The sequence below is a fragment of the Lagenorhynchus albirostris genome, chromosome 14, assembly GCF_949774975.1.
Source record: "Lagenorhynchus albirostris chromosome 14, mLagAlb1.1, whole genome shotgun sequence".
Taxonomy (NCBI): domain Eukaryota; kingdom Metazoa; phylum Chordata; class Mammalia; order Artiodactyla; family Delphinidae; genus Lagenorhynchus; species Lagenorhynchus albirostris.
Window position 1 is genome coordinate 64,259,126 of NC_083108.1, and position 25,926 is coordinate 64,285,051.

A 25,926-nucleotide genomic window follows, 5' to 3' on the forward strand; every position below is an offset into this window, starting at 1 on the left:
TAAAGCTATTGGCACCAAATAAAAGGCAGCTATCATCCTTCGTGTGCATTATTCAAGGGTTTGCTGGCTCTGGGCAGCAGGTGGAGCTGGTAGGACATTGGGCAAGGCCTCCAGTAAGGAACCGCAGAAATCACACAGAAAGGGGGCAGACCATACTAAGTACTGTTCAAAAGTAAAATTCAGAAAAAGCCATCTGCTGGGGGATGGACTCCATCAGGGTCTGAGCTGAGGGAGGCTGCCCCTCAGGTACCTGGGGGCTCCCAAGTCCAGGGAGGTTTAATCAGTAACCTGAACAATAGGTGAGGTAATTGGGAAGGCAGGCAAAGATGTTGAGCAGTAAGATTATTTTTATGACTACTGCTACATCAGCTCCAAGGGCAAAGCTCAGCCAACAGACTTTCACCGACCTGAACTGTGGACTTGGAGAAGCCTTGCTTCCAAGAAAGGGGATCCCAGTGCCCTCCTCTACATGCTTAGTAGACAGGTGCTATCTCACAAGCTGAACCAAGGAGCAAGGAGCAGTTCCCTCACCAACCTCCACTAGTGCCAGGGTCACCTCCCCACCCTCCCACTTACATTCTTTTTCTCCTCTTGCACCTGACCTTCCCTGCCTCAGGAAGCCCGATTTCTCTACCCCTCCCAGCAACTCCCAGTCCAGGCTATGCACACCAGTCTCCAAGGAAATAAGACTGAAATGCCCAGGGTTTTCATCTTGTAATTAAAAACTACCCTGAAGGAAAGGAGGAGAAAGTGAAGGAGGTGGAATCACCACATAGGCAGGGAAAGCACACAAGCACCAGTCAAGGGCAGTAGCACTTTATGTCAGGAAGCTGGGCAGGGAGGGAGCAGTAAGGCTGGGTGTCAGTCCCAACTCCAAGACAAAGCCCAATCCCGGAGCACATGTTCCCACTGAGACCATTCAGTGGGGACATGAAAGTCTCTTCAACAAATGGTTCTGGGAGAACTGGACTTTACTTCACATCATATACAAAAATCACTCAAAATGGATCAAATATCTGAATGTAAGAGCTAAGACTATAAAACTCTTAGGAACAAACCTAGAATTCAATCTTCATGATCTTGATTTGGCAATGGATTCTTAGGAATGACACCAAAAGCATGAGCAACGAAAGAAAAAACAGATAAATCAGACTTCATCAAGATTTAAAACTTTTGTGCACCAAAGGACACAAAAGAAAGTGAAAAGACAACCTACAGAATGGGAGAATATTTGCAAATCATGTATCAGATAAGGGTCTAGTATTCAGAATATATAAAGAACACTTTCAACTCAACATCAAAAAAGACAACCCAGTCAAAAAAAAAAAAAGTGTATGCATGTAGAAAGTAATAACATAAAAGTGAAAAATTATTGTGGTAGGCTGAAGATATATATATACATTTCCTCTAAAGAAGCAATAGTCAAATGCAATGTGTAGATTTCATTTGAATCCTGATTCAAACAAATCAACTGTAAGAAGACATTTTTCAGATAATCAGGAAAATCTGGATATGGACCAGGTATTAAACTACTTAAATTAAGAAATTACTATACATTTTGTTAAGCATGATAATAGCACAATTGTTAAGTTCTTTAAAAGTTAAAGGTGCATTCCGAAGAATTTACAGTGAAATGACATGATGTCTGGGATTTGACTTAAAATACTGTTGGAGAAAAAAGGTGGAAGGGAGAGATGAACCAAGAATGGCAAAATATTGTTCATTGTGAAAGCCAAGTGATGAGAATTAGGTCCATTAGTACTCATTATACTATTCTATCTCTGCTTGTGTATGTTTGAAATTTTCCAAAATTAAAAAAATTGAAAATGTTATCTAATATTGTTGTTTTCTCACTTTTAAGTAATCAGGGCAATAAAAGCACGAGCTGCTATTTTTTCATTACCCTACCTAACTAGAGGAGAAGGCTCAGTTCAGATCCAACTGACTCAGATTTCAGCCAGGGCAGATCTTTTACGAGTGCTGAGATTGGTCCAATCTCACCTTTAGTGCTAGATGAGGAAGGACAAGAAAAAAGAGGAAAATTGACGATAGTCAATGAGATAACCCCTCTGATAGAGCAGTGAGTACTTTGTAACTGCTGGCTAAGGGGGAAAGCTGGAACCACTTCCTATGTGAGCACAGAAAATGCCATTTCTCTCTCTGCCCTTGGATTTGGCAATGGATTCTTAGAAATGACACCAAAAGCATGAACAACAAAAGGAAAAAACAGATAAACTAGACTTTATCAAGATTTAAAACTTTTATTCATCAAAGGACACTACCAAGAAAGTGAAAAGACAACCTAAAGAATGGGAGAAAATATTTGCAAATCATATATCTGATAAGGGCCTAGTATCCAGAATATATAGCCTTCTTCTCTAGCTAGGTTAGGGTGCTGAAGCAATCCAGGGAGCTTCTTACAGGGAGCGTCGATGGTTCTCATGTTCATCATCATCATATCTTACATCCCAAAAACGTTTCATGTTTTCAAGAAAATCCATTTGATCCTCACTACCACCCAGGGAGGTAAGCAAGGCAGAATTTTTATCCCCATCCTACTCACAAAGAAGCTAAGCTCCAGAGAAGTAAAGCAATATGCTACTGGCCCCAGGTCACCACTGGCGAGCAGTAGAGCAGAAGCCCAGCTCCTCCACAACCCCATGCTTCCTCCAATTATTCTCCTAGATAGTTTTCTTATCAAGATCCTATTTTCTTTCTGTTATTCTTTATTCACATTTTCCTTCTTTAAAATTTTTTTTTCCACTGTTGCTTTAACCTTTATCAGACTGACAATCTCCTTAGGGGTTAAAAAAAAATTCCAGGCAAGACCTATAAGCGAACTTTTTTCTTCCTGCCATCTTTTGGACTGTCAGGGGGAATATATCTCAGAACTTCAATGATTTCCTGGGTCTTTCACTTTGTTTTGTTTTACCATCAAAAGGAGTTGACTTGAACATTTTCAAGAAAGGAAGAGAAGTAAAGAAGGAATTCAAGTCTTGCTCCAGTGGGTCAGCCAAGAGCTCTGCACAGCTTTCAAACACACCACAATGGCCAGCCAATCCCTGAGAAATCTCAGCTCTGCATATTGGGGCCTGCAGCTCCAGGTTGGCAGGGAGGCAGGCTAAATGGAAGGGGGTCCACCCCAGTGGTTGGGTTCAGAGAGAGCAAAAATCCCCTGGAGGGTTAGCAACTAAAGGCCCAGGGAGCTGATTCTGAATGAATATAAGAAGGCTTGTGCAGTGAAAAGGACAGAGCTGGAGCCAGCAGTCTGGGTTCTACTCCTGAGCAAGAATCTCCATGCCCAGAGTTTCTGTTTCCCTGTTCACGAAGGAAGAGGGGGAATCTCTGAGTTCCCTTCCAGAGTTGCCACTGACTGCCCATGTTTAAGCGCATCAGAAATGTCACTTGGAGCCAGATTCTGACCCTGACAGGGCATAAAGGCTTACAACTACCTCTAAGGTCGGGGCCAGCCCTCAGGCATCCCTAACTCCCTATTAATCTTCTGTTAGAACAGAAGAACAGCTTTCACTGAACCTTCTTGAACCGTTTATGTCTTCAACCTTCCCCACAGTAGAGGATAAGGAGTTCCATGTGTTCACTCCTTGATGTGTGAAATAGGACTTTACCCTCAGAAGCAAAAAGGCCTAAGGGACCAAGTTAATGGAAACATATAGCACTGCCCTTTGGTGGGCCAGCATGTGGTGAGGAGCGAGGGTAGGCAGGTTCTGAGACAGCCAGTGCTCAGCCCCTAGGGCGGAGGACTCACCGAGATCTTGGTGAAAATGTACAGCAACAGGGACAGAACAGAGAGGTAGACCTGGATCCGCTTGCCTCCAAATCGCTTCCGCAGGTACTCTGGCATCGTCACCACCTGCATGGGATGGAAGGGCGGTCACTGCCAGTCTGAGTGATCAGAAGGCCCAGAGCAAGCAGAGCAGAGGCATCCACCCCGGTGTCAGAGGTATGATCAAGGGTTAACCTTCATTGGTCAGAGAAGTCTTCGAGGTGGCCAGATGTCCCCATACTCCATCCATTTGCTCATCTCAATCTCACATGCCCTACCACTGCAGAGGCAGCTGGGTAGCATCCCAGGACATAGAAGGGCCCAATAAACAATTTTTTTAATGAACACATGCCTGCACATAACCAAGAAGGCAGATCCTTGCCCTGAAGAAGGAGGGGATAGATAAATAGATAGATAGTCCTATACAAAGCACCTTCTGTGAACAAGACATCATAACCACGGTGGTACCTTTCCAGTGCACCAAAAAAGGTGTCCAGGCTGGGTGTGTGCTTCACCCTGCTCTGCACATAAGCCTTGCCAAGGACTGTGGCTGCAGGCCAGCTCAACTGCTCTCCCAGTTCCTTTCTGCAAATTCCAACCACACTCTGTCTCATGTTCTCAACCCTGAGCCTGCTGTCTCCTGGAATCAGACATGTATCACCAGCAGTCCATGAGCCTCCACAAGATGCAGAGTCTGCCTGTGCCTCTTTCTTATTGATTTCAGCTCCTAATGTATAGACGTACACATGGTAGGTGCTCATTATATCTCAATGGACAGATGTTGCTAAAGCTCTCTTATGTAAAATGTCAGAGGTTTAGTCAAGAGACCGAGCATGCATTTGGTAGTTGAGTACCAGATGCATGCTCAGCAAACAAAGGCTGCTGATGTTTTTAAATAAAGGGAAAATATGGTTCTTTTTCTCATGTTGCTTCTGTTCCAGGGGCCGAGGCAGACAGTTATGTATCATGTGCAAATGCACGACAGTGCCTTGCAAGTATTCACCCAGACCGAGGGGATGTGATGCTTTCAATGCTGAATAGAGTGAGGTTGCTTAGGAGGGCTTCCCAGAGGGACAAGTCGTGGCCAAGTAGATCTGTTGAATGCCCCTGAGAGCAGTCAGGAGCTTTATAACCCAGGAAAGAGAGACAAGTCATAGGCTCTTATCCCAGAAAGTCTCCTCTGCCCTCCAGGAGGACCAAGTTCACACAGATATTTGCCAGCAGGAAATATATATTACATAATAACAGAGCAAATACTTACCCCTGCCTTAATGTAAATGGGGACAAACACCCAGCCCAGCAGAACCACCAAAAAAAGGGCCTGAAACCAAAAAAGAGGTGGAGTCAAACCAGGAGGAACCTTAGCCCATCCTGCTGCCTGCAGGGCTTGCAGCTGCTGCAGACCATCCACCCAGCATTTTCTCTTTGGGCTCTGGGCACAACTCCCTAAGTGGCCATCAGTGCTTGGAGAAGGACTTTGATGCCTGATTGGTCCACAGGAACAACAGTTGGGCAACAGTGGAGAGGAACCCGGGGGGCTACCCACTGACATCACAGCTCCTTTTGCCTCTTCCCTGGTTTACAGGAGTAAAATACCATTTAGAGAGCTTTTAAAAATAAAAAATAATAGTAATAATGGAAATCTGGTGGTATTTCCAAACCTCTGATATGGCTGAAAGGGTACAGGAGGGGTTGGCTTTTTAAAAGAAGAAAGAAACACTATCGCCATCAAATCAGTGATTTCTCATGGTGGAAGGGGAGCAGGACCCTGGGGTTCCTGAAGCTGTGCCCCTCATCCATCTGTACTCCAAGGTGGCCCTGGGAGGTTCTCTAACATCTAGAACATCTCTGAGTGTAGACTGAGCTGGCTGACAGCTAGAGATCTTTCCAGCTCCAGGACACAGTGTCTCTGATGTTACTCACGTTCCATTCAAAGCCTCCAGTGGCGATGCCTGCAGCTGCTCCCGTTCCCGCCAGTCCCACAAAGTGGCCGCTTCCGATGTTACTGGCGAACAGAGAGGCTCCAATCTGGAAACACAAAGAGAAGGTCGGGTGAGGACTCCATGCTTCACCAGGACTCTCAGGGGTGGACCAAAGATAGAAGAGACATGACATCCAAGAGAAGGACAAGAAAGAGCAGAGGCCAGCCAGAAACTTGACTATGCTGGAGTCTGCCGGGACCACTGGTTCAGAAGGCAGATGTGAGGACTTGGGTAATAGCAAAGATAAAAAGGAGAGGACTGCGGAAGGAGTCGTGGGATGTATCCCCAAATCAGAACTCTGTGAGTCCTCTGTGAGCCCAATGCGCAACAGTCAAGAAGGCATGGGAAGCTCCACAGCCCGACCGGCCTCCTCTGGAAGTCTCCCCAGCGGCGGAGGGCTCAGGAGCAGGACCTGTGCCATTCATCTCTGTGTCCCCCAGCACTCCTGACTTGGGACCTTGACCAATACAGGATCTCAGGAAATGTGGACAGTTTTTTTGAAAGAAATCATTTAAAAGGAAGCTTCTGGACGTCAGTTACTTGTCACTTGTCAAAGAAGGCAGGGGGTAGAGCCAATAATTTCCAAGTGACTCTTAGCTGTTAAATTCTGTAATCCCATGAGCTCCCAAGTAACAAGAGATGCTAATAATAACTCTCTAAGTCGATATAGTAGTTATTTTGGCCGCACCACGTGGCTTGTGGGATCTTAGTTCCCCAACCAGGGATCAAACGCAGGCCCCGGGCAGTGGAAGCATGGAGTCCTAACCACTGGAACGCCATGGAATTCCCTCGATATAGTATTTTTATTTTTTTACAAAGGTCCTATGGATACATGCACAAAACACTGCATTTTTCAAAGATATACATATGTCTATAAACATAGGTTAGAAGACAAATTGGAAGGACATATACTAAATACCCAAGAGTTGACGCCTGGGAGAGGAAAGGAGAATGGGATTTTTGAATAGGAGATGAAGGAGAAAGTATCAGGTGAAACAAGAGAGGGATTTTGAACTGACCAATCATGGTACCGTACCATCAACTCAACCGCCTCTGAGGTCCAAGAGAACTCCAAAAAGTTCTAGAGCTCTTCTGTACCCAGGAGGAGAAGGCATAGCAACATTTGATGATCATCAAACTAGTATAATTATCCCCAGTCTTGCTGAGCAATTGGGGGAGGCTGGTAGTTATTTGTCTAATATCCCCAATATGGTTCAAATTTGGAACAAAACACATATTTCCCAAAAGGCAGATTACTCCAAGAAACTGTCCTAACTGTTCCTTGATATAAAACAGTGGGTGCTTAGTGCCATATGCTAAGTCAGAGGAGAGGGAGATCTCTGAAGGCCGGGCCAGGAGGTCTCCAGAATGATAAGGAGACAGTGGTGTAAGTGCCTTCATTCATTCACTCAACAAATATTAACTTAGCACCTACTCAGTGTGTTAAGTGCCATTCTAGACACTGGGGATTCCTGTACGAAAAGCACCACCACCAACAACAAAAAAGATCAGAGAGTGGTTAAGTGCTGTGAAGAGAATAGAGAAGGTGTGATAGATAGAGTGACTGCTTTAGTCTGGGAAAGGTCCCTCTGTGGGGGGACCTCTAAACTGAGATCAAGATGATAAAAGAAGTCAACCATGCTAAGATCAGAGGGAAAGCTTTCCAGCAAAGCAAAGACCACCCCCCCACACCCTCCCAAGTGAGAAGGTCATCATGGTTGGGAAGCAGAAAGAAGGCCAGAGTGGCTGGAGTGTGATGGGTGGTGTGAGATGAGGCTGGAAAGTTGGGAGGCGATACATCACGTAGGTCCTAGCAAGCCAGGATAGGAGAGTGGATTTTACTCTGTCTGATGGGAAGCCACTGGAGGGTTTCAAGCAGGGGAGGGAAAGGATCTAACTTGTTTTTAAGTATTGCTCTCAAGTATGTGGAGAGTGTATTGTTGGGGGCAAGAGAGAAAACAAAAAAACATGTGGGAGGCAGTTGCTGCCTGTAGGTAACAGGGGATAGCGGCTTGGTCTCAGGTGGTGGCAGTTGAGACAAAGACAAGCATAGAGATTGGGGTACATTTTAGAAACAAAGTTGATGAGCCCTGTTGATGTATCAGACGTGGGAAATGCGGGAAAGGGTAATCAACGGTAACCCCTAGATTCAGGACTTTAGTAACTGGGTGGACGTCATTCATTAAGAAGGGAAACTGTGTACTTTGATTATTGCTGCTTAAGAGTTTAATCTTTTGTTATCTGTACTTTAAAGTGTGTTGTACAACATATGCATGCTTGCCTTTGTTAAAAGAATAGGACCCAGTAAGCTTTGCATAAAGAAGTAAATAACCATTGGCTCTGACCATAAGTGGAATTCTCATTGTGTAAAAATTCTATTGATCTAGACTGCATTTCATCCTCATTATAGCACAAACAGTAAAATGCTTTGTGATGCAGAAGAAGAAGGAGGAGGAGGAGGAGGAGGAGGAGAAGGAGAAGGAGGAGGAGGAGAAGAAGGAGAAACTGAGAGGAAAGCAGGCTGTTTAAACACATCCACCTCCTTCCTCTCCTCACAGCTTGGTGGGGATAAGAATTCACTTTTAATCAGGATTCCCTTCTGCATGTAGCCTGCCTGTCATTACACATTATCTTTTTTTTTTCATTTATCATCTCTCACTTGATAAATTATTAAGCCTAATGTTATACTATTAAGAGCATAATTACTAGTAATGATTAACTGCATTAGATTAACCTTAAGTTCAAGAATTTCTCTCCAAGATCCCCCCAAGGGGGACAGTGGGCTTTAAGCAGTTGTAGGCTTTCCTGAGGCAGCCCTTCACCATCTGATGGAATGGGGGCCAGGGGAGCTTTGCGGATATTAGTCCAGGTTCAGTTCATTTCTATCATGGTCACTACTGTTTTCCAGTCGCTCACCTTGGCCTCATCCGACCTCCCCCGCTTCGCCCCGTGACCTGCACTCAGTCATTTACAAAACCCTGACTCTGCCTTCACAATGGCATAGGCAGCTAGCACTTTTTACATCGCCCTAGTACAGGCTGTCATTGCTTCTTAACAGGCTTCGAGGTGCTCTCCAGTCTCCCCCCACCCACATGACCTCTCCAAAGCACAACTCTGATCAAGTCACTTCCCTATTCAGAGACCCTTCCGGACCCCCAAATGAGCCTGCCAAGCAGTCTTTCCTGGCAGTTCCGGGTTTAAAGATGCAGTCCCAGGAATTCAGCAAGATTTCACACTAAAGTTCCCTCCAGTGAGAAGGCAGCATGAGCTTAAAAATTAAAGTTTGAATGCTCTCTTGCCCTCTTCCAATCTGGGTGATCATAACATCTGCAAGCCTCAATCTTCTCCCATGACAGGGTTGTACAGGAGTCAAAGGAGATTATGAATCAGTAATGACACACTCAGCGGGCCCTCAATCAGTGTCCTTTCTTTCCTCCAAGAAGACAGTCACTTCACCCTCAAAGACAGTTCACAAGAGCTACAATGGACACTGTTATGGACTGAACTGTGTTCCTCCAAAATTTATATGTTGAAGTCCTAACCCTCAATGTGACTATATTTGGAGATTGGGTCTTTAGGGAGGAAATTAAGATTAAATTAGGTCATAAGGGTAAGGCCTAATCTAATACGACTGGTCCTTATAAGAAGAGGAAGAGACACCAGTTCTCTCTATGTCTCCGTCTCTCTCTCTCTCACTGAATGTGCACAGAGAGAAGGCAGCCGTCCACAAGCCAGGAAGAGAGGTCTCACCAGAATCAACCCTGACAGCACCTTGATCTTGGATTTCTAACCTCTGGAACTGTGATAAAATAAATTTCTGTTGTGCAAGCCACTCAGTCTGTTGTGTTTTGCCATGGCAGCCCAAGCGGGCTAATACATACATAATACATACATCATTGCTTTATCACCTACACTCCTCTGACAGGTTTTCACACCACCCTTCCTCTCACTGGAGCTTGTTAACAATGCTTTCATCACTCTGACTTCCCAAAAGCCCTCTCTGTCCACACCTCACCCATGTTCATGTCCACTTGGGAATCATGCCCCATCTAGGGAGTGACCTATGAAGCATCTTGTCCTTCTCTGTAATTTCCTCCCACATTCCTTCTCAGTTCAGGATTTCAGACTTCCTCTGAAATGTTCCCAGCTTGACCTTGCTTCTGACTAACTTCTTTCCAGGCCTTCCTCATTCTCTGATGGGGCTCAAGAAGCCATTCCAAGTATTTAGATGGTTTGCTGTCACAGTGCAAAATGTGCTGGGTCTGACCAAACCCAACAGGTTTCGCAGCATGGTAATTGGGGAAATAATGTAATGTCATTACATTACAAAGAGAAAAAGACTATGTTCTCCTTTGACTTTAGGGAATTCACAATCATACTTTACTGCCTAAATTTCCTATCCTAGATGGTTGGCAGGAGGGAAAAACCTAGGGAGAAATTAGAGAATCACAGAATCTTCCAGAACTGGATCGGCCCATAGATGTCACAGCTTGAATCCCCTCGGAAACACTCCCTCCCCCCCTCCCCCCCGCACCAAGTGAAGGTCAGCTTCTGGATGCGTGCCTCTAGTGACAGAGAATGCCCCACCTCACGAGGCAGCTGAATCCATAGTGGAACAACTCTAATGGTTGCAAAGTCCTCCTTTACCTTGAGCTTAAATCTCCCCATTTAGTCCTACTTGTGCCCTCTACAGTGCAACAGAACAAGTCAAATCTCTCTTCCACAAGCTAGTCTTTCCAGTATCTGAGGACAAGGGTTGTACCCACCCTCAAATCTTCTCCAGGCTAAGCTTCCTCTTCTCATGTGTCTGCTCCTCACTGGTGGCCCTTGTTGCTCTCTCTGTTGCCCTCAGCCCCACCTGTGTCCCCAAATAGGTCTCAGACCCTGGGCCTCTAGACCAGTCCAGACATGGGTTATCCGGAGCTAAGCAGGCTGCCCTTCTTGACTTACCATCTGTTTTTAACATCATGTGGCTTCAAATACTTTTAAACCTGCCTCTCAGCCATGGGTCTTGGCAGTGCTGAGGACAAAGCCAGTCCCTCTTATTCCCATCACTGTCAGAGAATCTGCCTCTAAATTATCTGGACCATTTAACAAGAATAGATTTCCTCTCATTGCAATTTAGATTCCTGATAATGTGGTTTGCCTTAACAATACAGTGGCTCTATCACTTAAATTTTTTTCACTTCAATCCCTCCAGGGTTTGGCACAAATCTGATGTTTTCCCATGAGCCTTCTCTAAAGGGACAACCACTTAAACCACAAGGAAAACATCTGGCCAAATTCATTTCCCCATACCAACTATTAATGTCTGGAGTTGGAAGCTAGCAGGGACTGCATCTACCTCTCAAACCAAAGGCAGACAACAGTCCATCTAGTGATCGCTCCTTCAGTGCTTAACTCAGCCCTAGAAATGGGCTCCCTAAACCATGCTACTCACAGAGTGCTCTGCGGGCCAGAAGCACTGGCTTCACCCGGGAGCTTAGGAGAGCTACGAGTGCTCAGTCCCCACCCCACACCTACTGAATCAGAGAAGTAAGGGTAGTTCTTACACACAGTGAAGTTTGAGAAACCTGCCCTAGACTGCACTGAAAGTCACTGTTCCTCCTTAAACTTGTTTTGACCTCTCTTTGGGAGCAGAAGCCAGCGACTAACTACAAACTTGGGATGCTAAGATGAGAACAAAGTTTGGGGTGAAAGAGGCTCTCTCTCCAAAATCCCCTACTGAACTTCCGGAGTTTACCATGGCATTTGGGCCACCCAGTGGGAGACACTGTCACTTCTCTACATGCCAACATATAGCACATGGACTGAAACAAGCTTTGACCAGTCTCACTGGTGAACCCCAGACCCGGCAGGCTCAGTTAAATAAAGACTTCCCAAGTATCCTCATGCCATAGCAAAGTTACTGAGACATTTCATATGGAAGTCTACAGAAGCCACTTAAAGGCTTTGTGTGAAATCCTTCCACAATTTGTCTCCTCAAGAGAGGGGGTTATAAGAGTTCCCAGAGGATGACCTCAACCACCAGAGTCAATAAATATTGCCGACTGGAGGGCTCCTCTGCCCTGCCATGGCATGAAAATGGGAAGAGGAATTACAGGCTCTCAAGGGTCTCTGCAATCTAGCCTCATCCTCCTTCTCCAATCCCAGCAGCCCCTCCACACTCTTCCAAGTCCTGTATGCTCTAGCTAAATCACACAGACCCAGCCTCCTGGATATGCCCTGTGCTTTCCTACCTCCTGCTTTTGTTTACACCATTTCCTTCTGCTTGGAACTCCCTCTCCATCAAGCTCTACCTGCAAAAACACTGTCCCAGTGACCAAAGGGAAGCCCAGTCCCATCTCTCTGCTGACACCTTCCAGAACCAATCTCTTCCTCCTCTGACCTCTTACCCCACCTGTCATCTGTTGCACTCTCCTGGTGCCTGTCAGGCCCTATTTTGGTAACTGCTTCTGGACAAGTGTTGTCCCCCAAATATCCTCTAGCTCTTTAAGAGCATTTCTGCTTCCACTTAGCATAGGACCTTTCTTGCACATGGCAAGCACTCAGTAAAAGTCTGCTGAGTGAGTGAGTGAGTGGGTGGGTGAGTGACAGCAAATCCTTGGAGTCTCCTCTTGGGGAAATGACAGGAACCATGGTGACCAAATGCCTTTGAGTTGCATTTATTCCCACTGGCTGCATGGAGTCGGGACTCTTAATGGGGACATGCCAAGGACGGCTCTCTCCTGAGGAAGAGCAATAAACCTGTCCTGCCAGGCCCACATGGGGCCCGTTAAAGACAGTGGGGCTGACTAGAAACTCTAAACTGCTCTGAGATGTCAAAAGGGTGACCTGTAAGCTCAGTGTTAGTGAGACCAAGACCTCAAGGGGGATCTGACCTTGAGGGTTAGTCTATCAAATAGGCAAAAAATTTTAAATGATAATATTTGGTATTGGCAAGTAAATAGTCTCTCCCACATAGTTCTGATAGAAATGTAATTCTGGAAAGCAGTTTGTTGGCACAAATCCAAAGATCATCTCCTTCCACCATACGATCCTACTTTTAGTATTCTATCTTAAGAAATTATCAGAGATGCAGAGAAAGTCTTATACGTAAGGATTTTCTTAGTATGTTCAATGCTACCTTATTTACAATACAGGAAAGTTGGAAACAACATCAATGACCAACAATAGGAAAACCACTGGATAAATTAAGGTACATACTTAGGATGAAATATTACACTGCCTTTAAAATTATAGCTTTGAAGAATTTGTTATGAGGAGATGATTGTGACAAAAATGTCAAATAAAAAAACATACAAAGTTATATACCATATGATCCCCAAATTTTTAAAGATAGATAGATATAGAGAGATATCCAAATTAAACAGTGATTATCTCTGGAAAAAAAAACACTAAGTGTGTTTTTGTATTTTTCTAAATTTCCCACAATGAGTTTGTGTAATTTTATAATCAGAACACAATTCTTTAATACCTTTAACAATAAAGGGCAACAATTCCAGGGTGGTCTCAGATTAACTTGTAGAGCCTGAAGTCTTAGAACAAAGCATGCAGGGAAGTTATGTATTTGTTTTTGGGGTTGTAGAAAAAGACATGAAAATATCATTGAATGCTAATTGAAAACTATGTTTTATATGACATAAAATAGAAAATAGGAAATATATGGGAAAGCCTATTACTTGCCAACACTCAGTCATCTGATGTTAGAGCAGGGATTACCTTGGAAATAATTAAGGTCAACCCTATTCTTTCAAGTGAAAACAAAATTAAAGCCCAGAGGAAGAAAGTGATTCAAGTTTACACATTCATTTTTTCTTTACTTCCGCACCCTTAGCAAAGTAAGATAGTATGTGAACACTCAGGACCACGAGCTGAAGAGTCAAGAATTGCCTAAAGCAACAGACAATGGCTCTGTGTGTGTTCCTAGATTTACCATCAGAGGTAGCCACTGGACTGAAAAAAGAGTGCCCTGTATATGCCTTGAAAGCATAGTTAAACGGTGTGCCTGCCCCCCACCCCACCTTCTTCCCCTCCTATTAAGCACACTGAGAGGCTTCCCACCCAGTTCTAATCTTGGTCCAGTGGTTAGGACTCTGCGCTCTCACTGCCGAGGGCCCAGCTTCAATCCCTGGTAGGGGAACTAAGATCCCACAAGCCATGCAGTACGGCCAAAGAAAAAAAATTCTTGGCTCTGCCAGGACAAATTATGTGACCTTGAGCAAGTCATATTACTACCCTGAGCCTCAGTTTTCTCCACTATAAACTGAGGATAAGAATCCTTCTTAGCCTATTTCACAAGGGTGTTCTCTGGCTTAAATGAAGTGACACGTGAGAAATCTTTAGGAAAGTTTTACCCCACAAAGCCATACTAATCAGAAGAAATATTAATGATGCTTTTACATAGCCCGTGTTTTGATGGAGTTCCCTGAATTTCCTTAGACAGAGTGGTCATTTTCTCTTGGAGGGAGCAAGATCTTCATAGCTCAAATGGAAAATACACTCAGCTAATTTCGGGGAACCACTTTCTTTGTTAATGGATCATATAACACCCAGAATGTCCAGAGCTCTGGAGATGGCTTCCTGTTCTCAGCTTCTGTCTTTCCTTTAAGGAATGCTACCAGGATATCTCAGGGCCTCCTCTCCACTACTCTGGGCTGTGCTGGATGCCTCCCTCGAGATATCCTCAGACAGTGGTTCTCAAACTTTGGCATGCACCACAATCTAGACTCAAAATACAGGATGTCCACTTAAATCTGAATTTCAGATAAAAGAATACATTTTTTAGTAAAAGTATGTGCCAATATTGAGTGATACATACTTATACTAAAAAATCATTCACTGTCTGAAATTCAGAGTTAACTGGCCAGCCAGTATTTTTATTTGCTAAATCTGGCAACCCTAGTCAGAATCACCTGGAAGATTTGCTAAACCACAGATGGCTGAGCCCCATCCCCTCAAGTTTCTGATACACTGGTCGAGGTTGGGGTTGGAAATTTTGCATTTCTAACAAGAACCCAAGTTTTTTTTTTTTTTTTGCTGCTGCTGCTGTGGATACCACACTTTGAGAGCTCCGTCCTAGGAGAATAAGAAAGGGAGAGAGGATGACTAACTTACAGTGCCTCCTTGGAGGCCAAGTGTTGGGCCAGGCACTTCATTCACCTTATCTGATCATGCTCACAACAGTCTGTGAAGTGCATATTGTTCTCATCTTCATTTTACAGGTAAGAAGTCTGAGGACAAGAGCAGTGACGTGATTTGCCCAAGGTCCCACAGCCCAATGTGACTTCTGTCCAAAGGACAGAAGAAGAGGCCAGAGCACCACACTGTCTTTCCCCCTTCCTCCCCAGACATTCCCTTCTGAACTTCCCTGAAGGGGCACAATGCAGTCAGACCCCCCAGCCCACCTCATTGACTCATTGTAAATTCAGGAACAGCATGTGTGTGTCTGCATCACACTTGTATTTCGATACTTCCCTCATCCTCTGGGGAACTGGTCTTTAATCTAAATTAACATCTTGGGTCAGGTGGTGGTGGTGGGATGAATTGGGAGATTGGGATTGGCATATATACACCAGTATGTATAAAATAGATAACTAATAAGAACATGCTGTATAAAAAAATAAAATAGAATAAAATTCAAAAAAATAAAATAAAATAATTTTAAAGACTCCAAAGAGTTTATGAGGATTATATCTATCTATATTTATATTGGAGATATAAAATGAGAAATTGAAAGAATATGTATTTGTGAAATCATTTAAAATAACAATAATAGACTTATTATATGTTAACAAAAAATAACATGTATTAATAAAAAGTGACTCTATTTTCCAAACTAAAAATAAATAAGTTGATTAATTAACATCTTGGTTCCCTTAGTAAGGAATCTTTTCACAGGGGAAGTTTGAAAAGGTTTAATCTTTGACCCTTGCCATCTCGTAGGGATGACATTTCCTGGATTGGGACAGAAGAGAAGGTGGGGCTTACATATTCAGGCTACTTAATTTTGGAGATTCGTAAATATTTAGACACAGGCGTTCTCCAGAGTCATCATAATCTCTGTTTACCCTATGTCAACTCAAAATGGACAATGGTGGCCTTTCACTTATTTTCTTCATGAACTCTCTCTTTGCCCCAACAACCAAAGGGGCGTGAAATCAGGAAACGACTGCCAAAGCTGGCATCTTCCCACAGGCTGTTGGCACAAAAGGGGGGTGAGGTCTTCTGTTGGCATTTATAGGTCAAGGAGGCTGAAGACCAACCCTCTCACCAGCTCAGACGGGCTCATCCTTGGGATCATCAACAACTCAGGGTTGCTCACCTGAAGGGCCTGATCAATATGCATGGTCTCTCCCCTATGCTGGCCCTCTTTCAGTTTCCAAGTATCCCAAGCTCCTCCTCACCTCAGGCCTTTGACAATTCTGTTCCTTCTGCTTGGATCGCTCTTCCCCCAGTCTTCACATGGCTGCCTCCTTCTCATCTTTCAGAGCTCAACCTAAATGCCCAATCCTCAGAAAGGCCTTCCCTGATCCTCTTATGTACATAAAGATTCAAACACATTTCCTTCTTAACCCTCACCACTATTTGTAATTTCAGATACATTTTGTAAGAATGTGTGTCACACACACATACACAAACACACACACACACACACACACACACACACAAATATATGCCAACACCTAACACAGAATGTGGCACATAGAAGGTAATCAATATGTAAATGTAGAATGAAATAATAGCAATGCATATATGGATAAATGATTGAATTCACACTTTAAGAAGGAGCATCTGGGGACTTCCCTGGCGGTCCAGTGGCTAAGGCTCCATGCCTCCAATGCAGGAGGCCTGGGTTAGATCCCTCGTCAGGGAACTAGATCCCACATGCTGCAACTAAGAGTTCGCGTGCTGCAACTAAAGATCCCGCATGCCTCAATGAAGATCTCACCTGCAGCAGTGAAGATCCCGCGTGCCGCAACTAAGACCTGGAGCAGCTAAATAAATAAATAAATAAAAAGAAGGAGGATCTGGAGATGAGATACAATAATAAGAACAATGATGATGATGATGATAAGAATGTCCAACTTGGGTAGTACTAACTGTATACTATTCTAAGAGATTTACATGTATTAACTACTTTAATCCTCAAAACAACCCTGTGAGGTAGGTGCTATGACCTCTATTTTGAAGTTGAGGAAACTGAGTCAGGAGAGGGTAAGTAACTCAGCCAAGGCCACAGAGATAGGAATGGATGGAACTGTGGTTAAGACCAAGGCAGCCTGGATCCAGAGCCTATGCTCTTAACCCCAACTCCAAATCACCTCCCTTGCATACAGTTTATCCAGAACAAACATATAGCTGTAGCCAACTCAAAATGTGCCATGCCACTAGTAGACAGGGAAAGCCCAGACACATTTCTAACATGAACAATCCAAAGACTTCATCATGGCTGATAGTTTCAGCACTCTTCTGACCTCAACCAACTAGAGATATTGATTATAACTTACTTTTCCCTTTCTCTGTTGGCAGAATTGCTAGTGTGTTAGAGAATGTTGGGAAGACAGCCAGAGGGAAAGGAGAAGCCAGGAGCTTAGGTACAAACTGGATGACAGGAACTTGGCTACACACAGTCAACTGAGGCCGCAGAACACAAAGGATACATGGGATGGTGAGTGCCTGTGCATGAATCAGAGAAACTCCTCAAAGGAAACCAAGCCTTGAAGAATTGGAGGGAAATGGGTCCACCAAAGAGAGAGAGGGAAGGATGAGGGGGAGAGAGCAAGAGGAGGAGGAAGGCAGGGGGGAGGAAGAGGAGGAGAAGGAAGAGAAGAAAGAGGAGGAGGAAGAGAAAGAACTGGTCCTTCGAGAGTAAGGCAGTCACTGGCATGCTAAGCAAAAAACTCTCACCACAAATGAGACACAGATATATGGGAACTGACAACGTTTGCAAAATCTTGACTTAAACTGAGAGAAGCCAAATGTTTGAGAGAGTGAGGAAGCATGGCCACACCAGACTTTACCAAGGAGTCCAATCTGGGCTGAAATCAGGCACCCTAATTAGGGCCAGGCTTGGTTTTCCAGTTTTACTACCATGAGCCAAGAAAAAAAAAAAAAACCTAAAGGAAAAAAATGTTCTGTGTACATAGGAACAAAAACGTGGAGCACTGCTGGAAGCAGCCTTTCACTTGGACTCAGCACCCTCCTAATCTCCTGAATTCTTTCCACCACCTACACAGTGTAGTCACTGCACCAGAGAGCAGAATGCAGGCTGAAGGCTCAGGTGACATTGACAAAGGGATCCAGTATGAGGGTCTGGGGACATATCCCTCTTCTCCCTCTCATTCCTTTAATTCAGCACATACTAGATGCAAGGCCCTGGACTAGGTGGTGGAAGAGATTTAAAAAAAAAAAAAAAGATTAAGAAAAACACAGGCTCAACCCTGGGACAAATGAAAGCACACACAGCTACATGCAATCAGAGCAGGAAGACAGGGCCACCTGGACTTGGCAGTCACCCGGTCTTATGAAGGTCAAGTACTTGTCTGTCTCCCATCTCACATCTTCCCAACCCTTGCTCCCTTGGTGAGCTCTCTGCCTCTCCTATGTCCATTCGCCTTGTTCCTGCTCTTCCTCTCTCATTCATGAGTTCTCACCTAGGTATTAGGCCTGCCAGGCTGTTCCAGGCCTCCCGGTGGCCACTCCAGTAGCATCCTAAGTGACTGAACTTTGATCTGATCATTAGGTTTTAGAGACTTAATCAGATACATTTTACTCAAAAGAGTCTAAGAAGTATGAGAAGCTGTCCTCTTTCCTCAGAGAAAATTTCCATCAGGGTCTATGGTCAAACCTAAATGAAAGATTGTCTTGGTTTTCAGAGAAACCTGTAGACTGTACCTATAGATCTCATAAATTTCCATCTCAAAGGATAAGGAAAAAGAGACCTGAGTAACCAGAAGAACAGGGAGAACCCTAGCTCTACTGTTATCTTGTGTGAACTTGGGCAACCCATGGGGTTAATCGTCATTCTTGCTGGATCACTGAGGATTCAATCAGATAGATGATTGAAAAAAGAACAAGAGCTAAACCTGAGAGTTTGTGTGCCAGGTTCTGTTCTGAGACTGAGTGTGCATCCTCAAAACAACCTCAAGTAAGTACTGTTATCTCTGTTATAAGAAAACAAATGTAAGGCACACAGATGTTTAGTAACTCAAACAGGGTCACACAGCTAGTAAGGGGCAGAGGCTGCATTTGAACCCAAGCAGCCTGGCCCAGACCTGAACAAGAGGTCAACAAACTAGAGTCTACGGGCCCAATCTGGCCATCCTCCTGTTTTTATAAATAGAGTTTTACTGGAACACAGCCATGCCCATCTATCTATGTATTGTCCATGGCTGCTTTCATGCTACAGCAGCAGAGTTTAGTAGTTGTGACAGAGATATTTACTTTGTGGGCCTCTGCAAAGAAAGTTTGTCAACCCGTGACCTAAACCACTGTGATATACTCCTCTCTGATGATTCTTTAATAGTAAAGGAAGGAAAGAAACTGTGGCTATTGAGAGACACACAGCCATCACATTTCCACTGGCAATGGACTGGCTCGCATGTACACACCCATTTCCTCCATGCTTGTTCCTTCCTCTGTGGTGTGAAATCTCAGCATTTTAGTCCTGGAAGAGGCTTTGAGATCTCAGTCTTACTGTTTCCCACACTGAGAAGACTCTCTGAGACTCAGAGAGGCTGATGATTTGCCTGACGTCACAAATCTAGGACAAAGCAAGTCCTCTGGCTCCTTGTGAGGTCCCCACTCCCTTTAGAATACTTACTTCTTAAAGTGTTTGAAAATGCCTTGGGGGTTGTTGAAGGGTTGGCTCAGCCCTGTTGTACTCGCTGCTCCCATGGACCTGGCTCTGCCAGTGGTCCTGGCTGGTGTGACCAAACTCTCTTCCAAAACAAAAGTTCTCCGTGGGGCTGTGTACCTGGGGCTCTATCTCTCTAAGTAATTTCTGCTGCCACTAGCCAAGGCATGGAGAATTTCCCCTTCAAAGCTCACTTTCCTGCTTTCACGTCTCCCACATCCTCAAAGAATCATTATAGCACAGCACCCAGGCAGCTGTTCATCAAAGGCACCAAACCATGGTGCCAGCCCACAGTTACATAAGGTTTCATTTCACTCACAAGGTTTCGTGTTTCTCAGTTGGCTTGGCTTGCCTCAATGTGACTCAGGTTTCTGGGGCCCTCCCTGCCTGGCCCTCTTTGTGAGTTGACCTTCCTTTACCCAGCCCTGGAGTCCTTGCTCCTCCTCCCAATGGTCCCTCACTTTTATCCCTAGGCCAAGCACAAACTATTTCTCCCTCTTGGCCTCATTAACTTTTTAAGAACGGGGTCCTTTTCTAGAGTGCCTGGATCTCCACCTGTTACAGGTCACAACTGCCACATTCAAAGTCACTGAAGCCCCCAGGAATGCCCCCCAACTGGCGTCTCCTTTATCCAATCTTCTTTCAGATTTTATGAGCTCTGATTTCCACCTGCTTTTCTCATGGGTGACTATCCAAGCCCTCGGGGCCTCAGGTGTATCAATCCAAGGTCAATACAAGTCCTTTCCTCCTAAAAATCCCCTGGGACTATCCTTCCGAAGTTTCTCTGGTTGCTCACACATCCTACAGCACAAAGCAACAGTGCTAAAGGCAGATGAAGGAGGCAAAGTGTCCCCTTGGAGGCTGAGAGAAATGTCAGCTCCAAGAGCCTGTGGCCCCTGTGATGTCCTCCTTGGGCCAGCACATTTGAGGACAGATATTCTGGTTATAAACTTATAGACCGAAGACAGGCTTAAACTGACTTTGTATTTTAATCCAAAGGGAAATTTAGAAGCATAGTTTTGTGAATTCCCTGGCAGTCCAGTGGTTAAGACTCTGCGCTTCCACTGCAGGGGACACGGGTTCTATCCCTGGTCAGGAAACTACCATCCCGCATGCCCCGCGGCCAAAAAAAAAAAAAAAAAAGGAAGAAAATACAGAATGTCTTGGCAGGCCCCAATTATCTGCACTACCTATTCAGGTATTTTCCTCTGAATGCCCACCCAGAAGGATCCCCTCCAGCCTGGCCAACATTAGCACAATGGCCTGAGCGAGGACAAGGACGGCTGGGAGAGGCACGCATCCACCCAAGAGAGGTCCCCAAACCTCTCCTCCCCACCAGGGTGTGGGTCCCTCAAATGTCCCTAAAACCTTGGGGGGGGGTGCCCCATATTTCCCACGCACGTGCTTCTCCTTTGCACCCAGAAGTGCAATTGAACTGGTCAAACCACATGTTCCAATTTGGGGATTGCAGAAGGCAGCCGTATCCATTTTAAAAAAAAAAGAAAGAAATATATTCTTTCTGAAATATAGTTTTGATGCAGTTTAAACTATTTTTCAATTTTGGAGAGAAAGTAGTTTGATTTGCATTTTCTTGCATGCCTTGTTGTTCTTTCAAGTGTGTACTACAATAGTTTTAAAATCATTTTAAATTTTAGAATGGAAATCATCATGCTTATTTTTCTTCTAAATTAGCAGTTTTTAAATTTTGTAAGTCAGCAGAACCTTGCTCTCAAACAAAGTCTTAGCAGATTCCCCTCATATAAAATAAATAAAAGACGGGTTGCTGGGAAGGAGAGTGAGGGCAGCCCCTGAGGCATTTCTACAGCGCCTAAGAGTTGTAGTGAACATATTTTTAAAGACTGCTACCGGGGAGGGGGAAGGGTAAGCTGGGACGAAGTGAGAAATAGCACTGACATATATACACTACCAAATGTAAAATAGATGGCTAGTGGGAAGCAGCTGCATAGCACAGGGAGATCAGTTCACTGCTTTGTGACCACCTAGAGGGGTGGGATAGGGAGGGTGGGAGGGAGATGCAAGAGGGAGGGGATATGCGGATATATGTATACATATAGCTGATTCACTTTGTTATACAGCAGAAACGAACACAACATTGTAAAGCAATTATACTCCAATAAAGATGTAAAAAAAATAAAAGATAAAAACTACTACCTTAGAATATAACCATACTTTACTGAATCAAAAACACCAACTATTGTAAGACATACCACGGAGCACGAAGAAGAAAAAACATTGCCACTTAAAGTATGGCATGCCACTAACTGTCAGACACAGTCAATCTCAGAACTGTAAAAATGCGGTCAATGTGTAGCTGGAATTGATGACTTACAGTAGTATAAATAAATTACATATAAATCGTGTTCATATACTCACACAATGTGAAAGTTAAATTTAAGTGATGTGGTAGCAATATCTTCACATAAATGCTAGCTTCCATTTACTGGGCACCAGACAAGTGCCAGCTGGGGCGTTGCCCTGACACTTTTTTTTTTTTTAACATCTTTATTGGAGTATAATTGCTTTGCAATGGTATGTTAGTTTCTGCTTTATAACAAAGTGAATCAGTTATACATATACATATGTTCCCACATCTCTTCCCTCTTGCGTCTCCCTCCCTCCCACCCTCCCTATCCCACCCCTCTAGGTGGTCACAAACCACCAAGCTGATCTCCCTGTGCTATGCGGCTGCTTCCCACTAGCTATCTATTTTACGTTTGGTAGTGTATATATGTCCATGCCACTCTCTCTCTTTGTCACAGCTTACCCTTCCCCCTCCTCATATCCTCAAGTCCATTCTCTAGTAGGTCTGTGAACATTAACAAATGGAAGGAAGGTTAAGAGCGTCAGGGCATCTTAGGGGTAAGATGCCCTGACGCTCTTAACCTTCCTTCCATTTGTTAATGTCTCCATTTACTGAGCACCTGCCAAGCACAGTGTTGAGTGCTGCACATGCATAATCTCATTTAATCCTGACAAGAACCCTCCAAAGTACATATTATTCTCCTATTTTATAGAGGGAGGAACTGAAGCTCAGGGAAGTTCAGTGACCTCCCCAAGGTCATACAACTAGTAAATGAGGCAGGTCAGATGAGCTGACTTCAAAGCCCATACTCATTCTACTCTAGAATTTTCTAGAATTAGAGCATTTTCAGAGTTGGGAGGGACTTAGAGGTCATTGTATCCCCATTCAAGAATCCCCCTTGCCAGAATCCCTAATAGATGTTGATATTCTCGGTAAATCTGACCATATAGGGAAGAGTCTACCCAAACCAGTGATTATCAAGCCTGCCTGATCATCAAAAGCACCTGGTAAGCTTTTTTTAAATGCAGATTCTTGGGGCCCTCTTCCAAGGTTTTTTCATCTAGTAGGTCTGGAGTGAGGCTCAGGAATCTGTATTTTTAGAAAGCACATCCAGGTGACTCAGATACACGGGCAGGTTTATGAACCATTAACGTAATCTCATGAAACCTTAGATGGAAACTGTTGTTGGAGGAAGAAAAGTCAAATTTCAGCCTCATCAAGGAAACAGGGACTTCTGCACAAAAGCGGAATGATGTCATGTTTCTCTGTTGGTTAGAATAATCTGAGACATGAGTAAGGAAAACAACACCCACCGGAAACCCCCCATTATCTGTTTTGGGTGGGGCTAATCCTCTCATCACCCAACTCTCAGCCCAGATCCAAACCCAGGTGCCATCAGGAAGAAAGACATCATCACTGGTTAAGATGTGATGTGTTCCCAGGCCTAGCCCCAAATGTATATCTCCTACGGGTGGTTCTGCCCCATGCCTCTGCCTTCTTGTTGGCTTCTCCAAGACCCAGAGATTGGAAGCTAAGGCCTTATCCCCAATAAATCAGCCCTAGAAAATTTACATGAAGAGATATGAGTTTCCTGTTAAAGAGGGAGGAAGGAAGAGAAAAGAGGTCAGGATGCAAACCAAGGCTGGATAAACATCCTGGATGGCAGGCTTACTCTTGGGGGCATTGAAGCATTAGATGGGGTGGGGATACACTGGTTTCTTAACAACTAAAGTAAACTTCAAGGTCCTATTCAGTTTTCTAATTCAGAAAATCTCAAGTCCACTGAGATTTCATGCCAGCCTTGGCTGTGAAATCTGTACAGCAGCACTGTCCAATAGAACTTTCTAAAATGATGGAAATGTTCTAGATCTGCAGTGTCCAATATGGTGGCTACCATCTACATGTAGCTATTAAGCACTTGAAATATGGCTAGTGTGACTGAGGAAACAAATTATTTATCTTATTTTAATTTCAATTTAAAAAGCCAATGTGATTAGTGGCTACCATATTGGACAGTGCAGTTCTAGAGGAACTACTCCAACCTTGCCTTGAACTTTGTGATCAGAGCTGCCTATCCAACACCAGCTTTTAGGAAAGCACCAAAGTCCAAAGCATGAGAAGATAAAATGTGTCAGGAGAGACCACCATGAGGGACCCAACACAGAAGTCAGTATCTGCCCAGTATTCTTGGCCAAGGGTAAAGCAGAAATGACTTCAGGGATAACATTAGCAACTGTGAAGATGCCAAATATTAAAATCCATCCCCAAATAGCTGATCAAAGGCCAAGTGCAGGAAGTGGCATGATTTCCTCCTACCTTCCCTCTGTTCTGTGTATACGACAGTGACAATCTTCACTTTCTTGCTTCTCTTCCTCCATAGCTGTCGCTCTCTTCTCATTGTATGTACATTTCATTACCCCTGCCCCTTTCACCAGTCAGTCCTGCTTGTATCTTACGCCCAAAGAATTTCACAATTTGGCCAATCTGGTCAACCAGTAGTTTCGATGAGAACTCTGGATTGAAATAATCATTGGGCTGACTGATAACCCAGCAGAGCCCTGTGCTGTTAGGATGGAAGGGCCCTTCCAGTTTCTCTTCCACCCATGCACACGTCCTTTGATTGGGATACTTCTGCCTATGTGCAAGTGTCAGGGAAAACACCTCACGTTTATACAAAATACAAAATCCACCAAGAGATGAGGAAAACTGTAACTGGGGACAGTAGAGGGCTCCTTCTCCAGCCACTCTACAAATGTTTATTGAGGGCCTCCTGTGTATCAGGCACTGTGTTAGGCTCCTGAGGTAGGAGAGATAAAGTCTCTCCTCTGTGGGTCTTAAAGTAGCAAAAAGGTAGCAAAAGAGCTACTATTTATTGAGTTTCCACCCCACAAGCAGTCTCCGCTTCTCATCATACTCCTGGAAGGCAAATATTACCAACTCCCATTTTATAGAAAGAGAAGTGGAATCTCAGACTTGCCCAAGATCACCTCGGACTGTGTGCTCTTTTTGCTTCTCCACGCTGTCCTCCTTGTGAAGTCTTTCCTCTGTTTATCCCTTGAAAAACTTCCAAGTGTTATTTATTTAAAGGCTATTCCCTTACTGCAAGAGATTAAGGGTGCCCAGAGACCTGGAGAGCAGGTGACCCATTATCAGGGATCTAAGGCAAGAAGAAAGAATAACCATCACCCAAAGCCAACAAGAAAATGGCCTCCTATGGGGAATATCGTGGTTCAGCAAATAGTATTTCAGAGAAAACTTACCGGCCACCACACCATACTTCGTCCTGCCAGGAAGAAGCCTCCAACAGTCCCACGATTAGTGGAAAACATGGCCTGGGGAGGAAGTGTCAAAAATTTAATAGAAAACTAGAACGGAGTAACCTTGCCAGCCAAGAGGATCACCCCCATCCCCCATATACTTGCACTTTCTTCAACCCACTTCACTTTCTGAAACACTTCCACATTCCTTACTTCCTTGAAGCTCAGAAGACGGAGGCAGGAAACTATATTTGACAGGCAATTAACACAGATTTGTTGAGCCCCCTGTGCCCTAGGCAGTGCCAAGGAGAGCATGGCTCAGATATTTCTGGACTCCTGGCAGGGAGGCTTCCATAGGCCATAGTCTTAGGGCCTCTGTAGTGTTTTTTCTGGGAATAGCAAGGGGACCAACAGCCCCAAGGAGCAGGGGAGGTAGCTAGGGCTGAAACAAAAAAAAGTTCCAAGGAATCAGGCTCTGAAAGTTGGTCAGGGAAAGACCATTCTGAAGGTCATTCTGAAGACTCCTAGAGTCCATAAGGAGCTTTCAGATACATCTCTGCAGATCCTCACAGCCACGTGGGGTGTCATAAGAACAGGTAAGATTGTACGCATTGCACATTTGAATAAACTGAGACTGAGTGGGGTTACCAACATCGCAAGGCTGGCATGTGTCACAGCCAGTGCTAAACCTGAGAACCCTGGCTCCTGGCTGGACTTTCCAC

The 25,926-nt window shown here is 44.4% G+C and overlaps 1 protein-coding gene across 3 annotated transcripts in view; it reads right to left on the bottom strand.

Moving 5' to 3' along the window:
* The window catches only part of SLC5A1 (solute carrier family 5 member 1), a 53,530-nt gene that overhangs the window by 26,420 nt on the left and 1,184 nt on the right, over positions 1-25,926 (bottom strand). For 2 of the 3 annotated variants that reach the window (XM_060170368.1, XM_060170367.1), the window contains exons 2-5: positions 25,208-25,279; positions 5,708-5,812; positions 5,046-5,105; positions 3,767-3,871 (exon numbers count right to left, since the gene is read on the bottom strand). In XM_060170368.1, coding sequence (XP_060026351.1) covers positions 3,767-3,871; positions 5,046-5,105; positions 5,708-5,812; positions 25,208-25,279 — 342 coding nt within the window. Of the gene's footprint in view, positions 1-3,766; positions 3,872-5,045; positions 5,106-5,707; positions 5,813-25,207; positions 25,280-25,926 lie in introns of those variants that run through there. The other variant, XM_060170369.1, reaches the window with a different exon arrangement.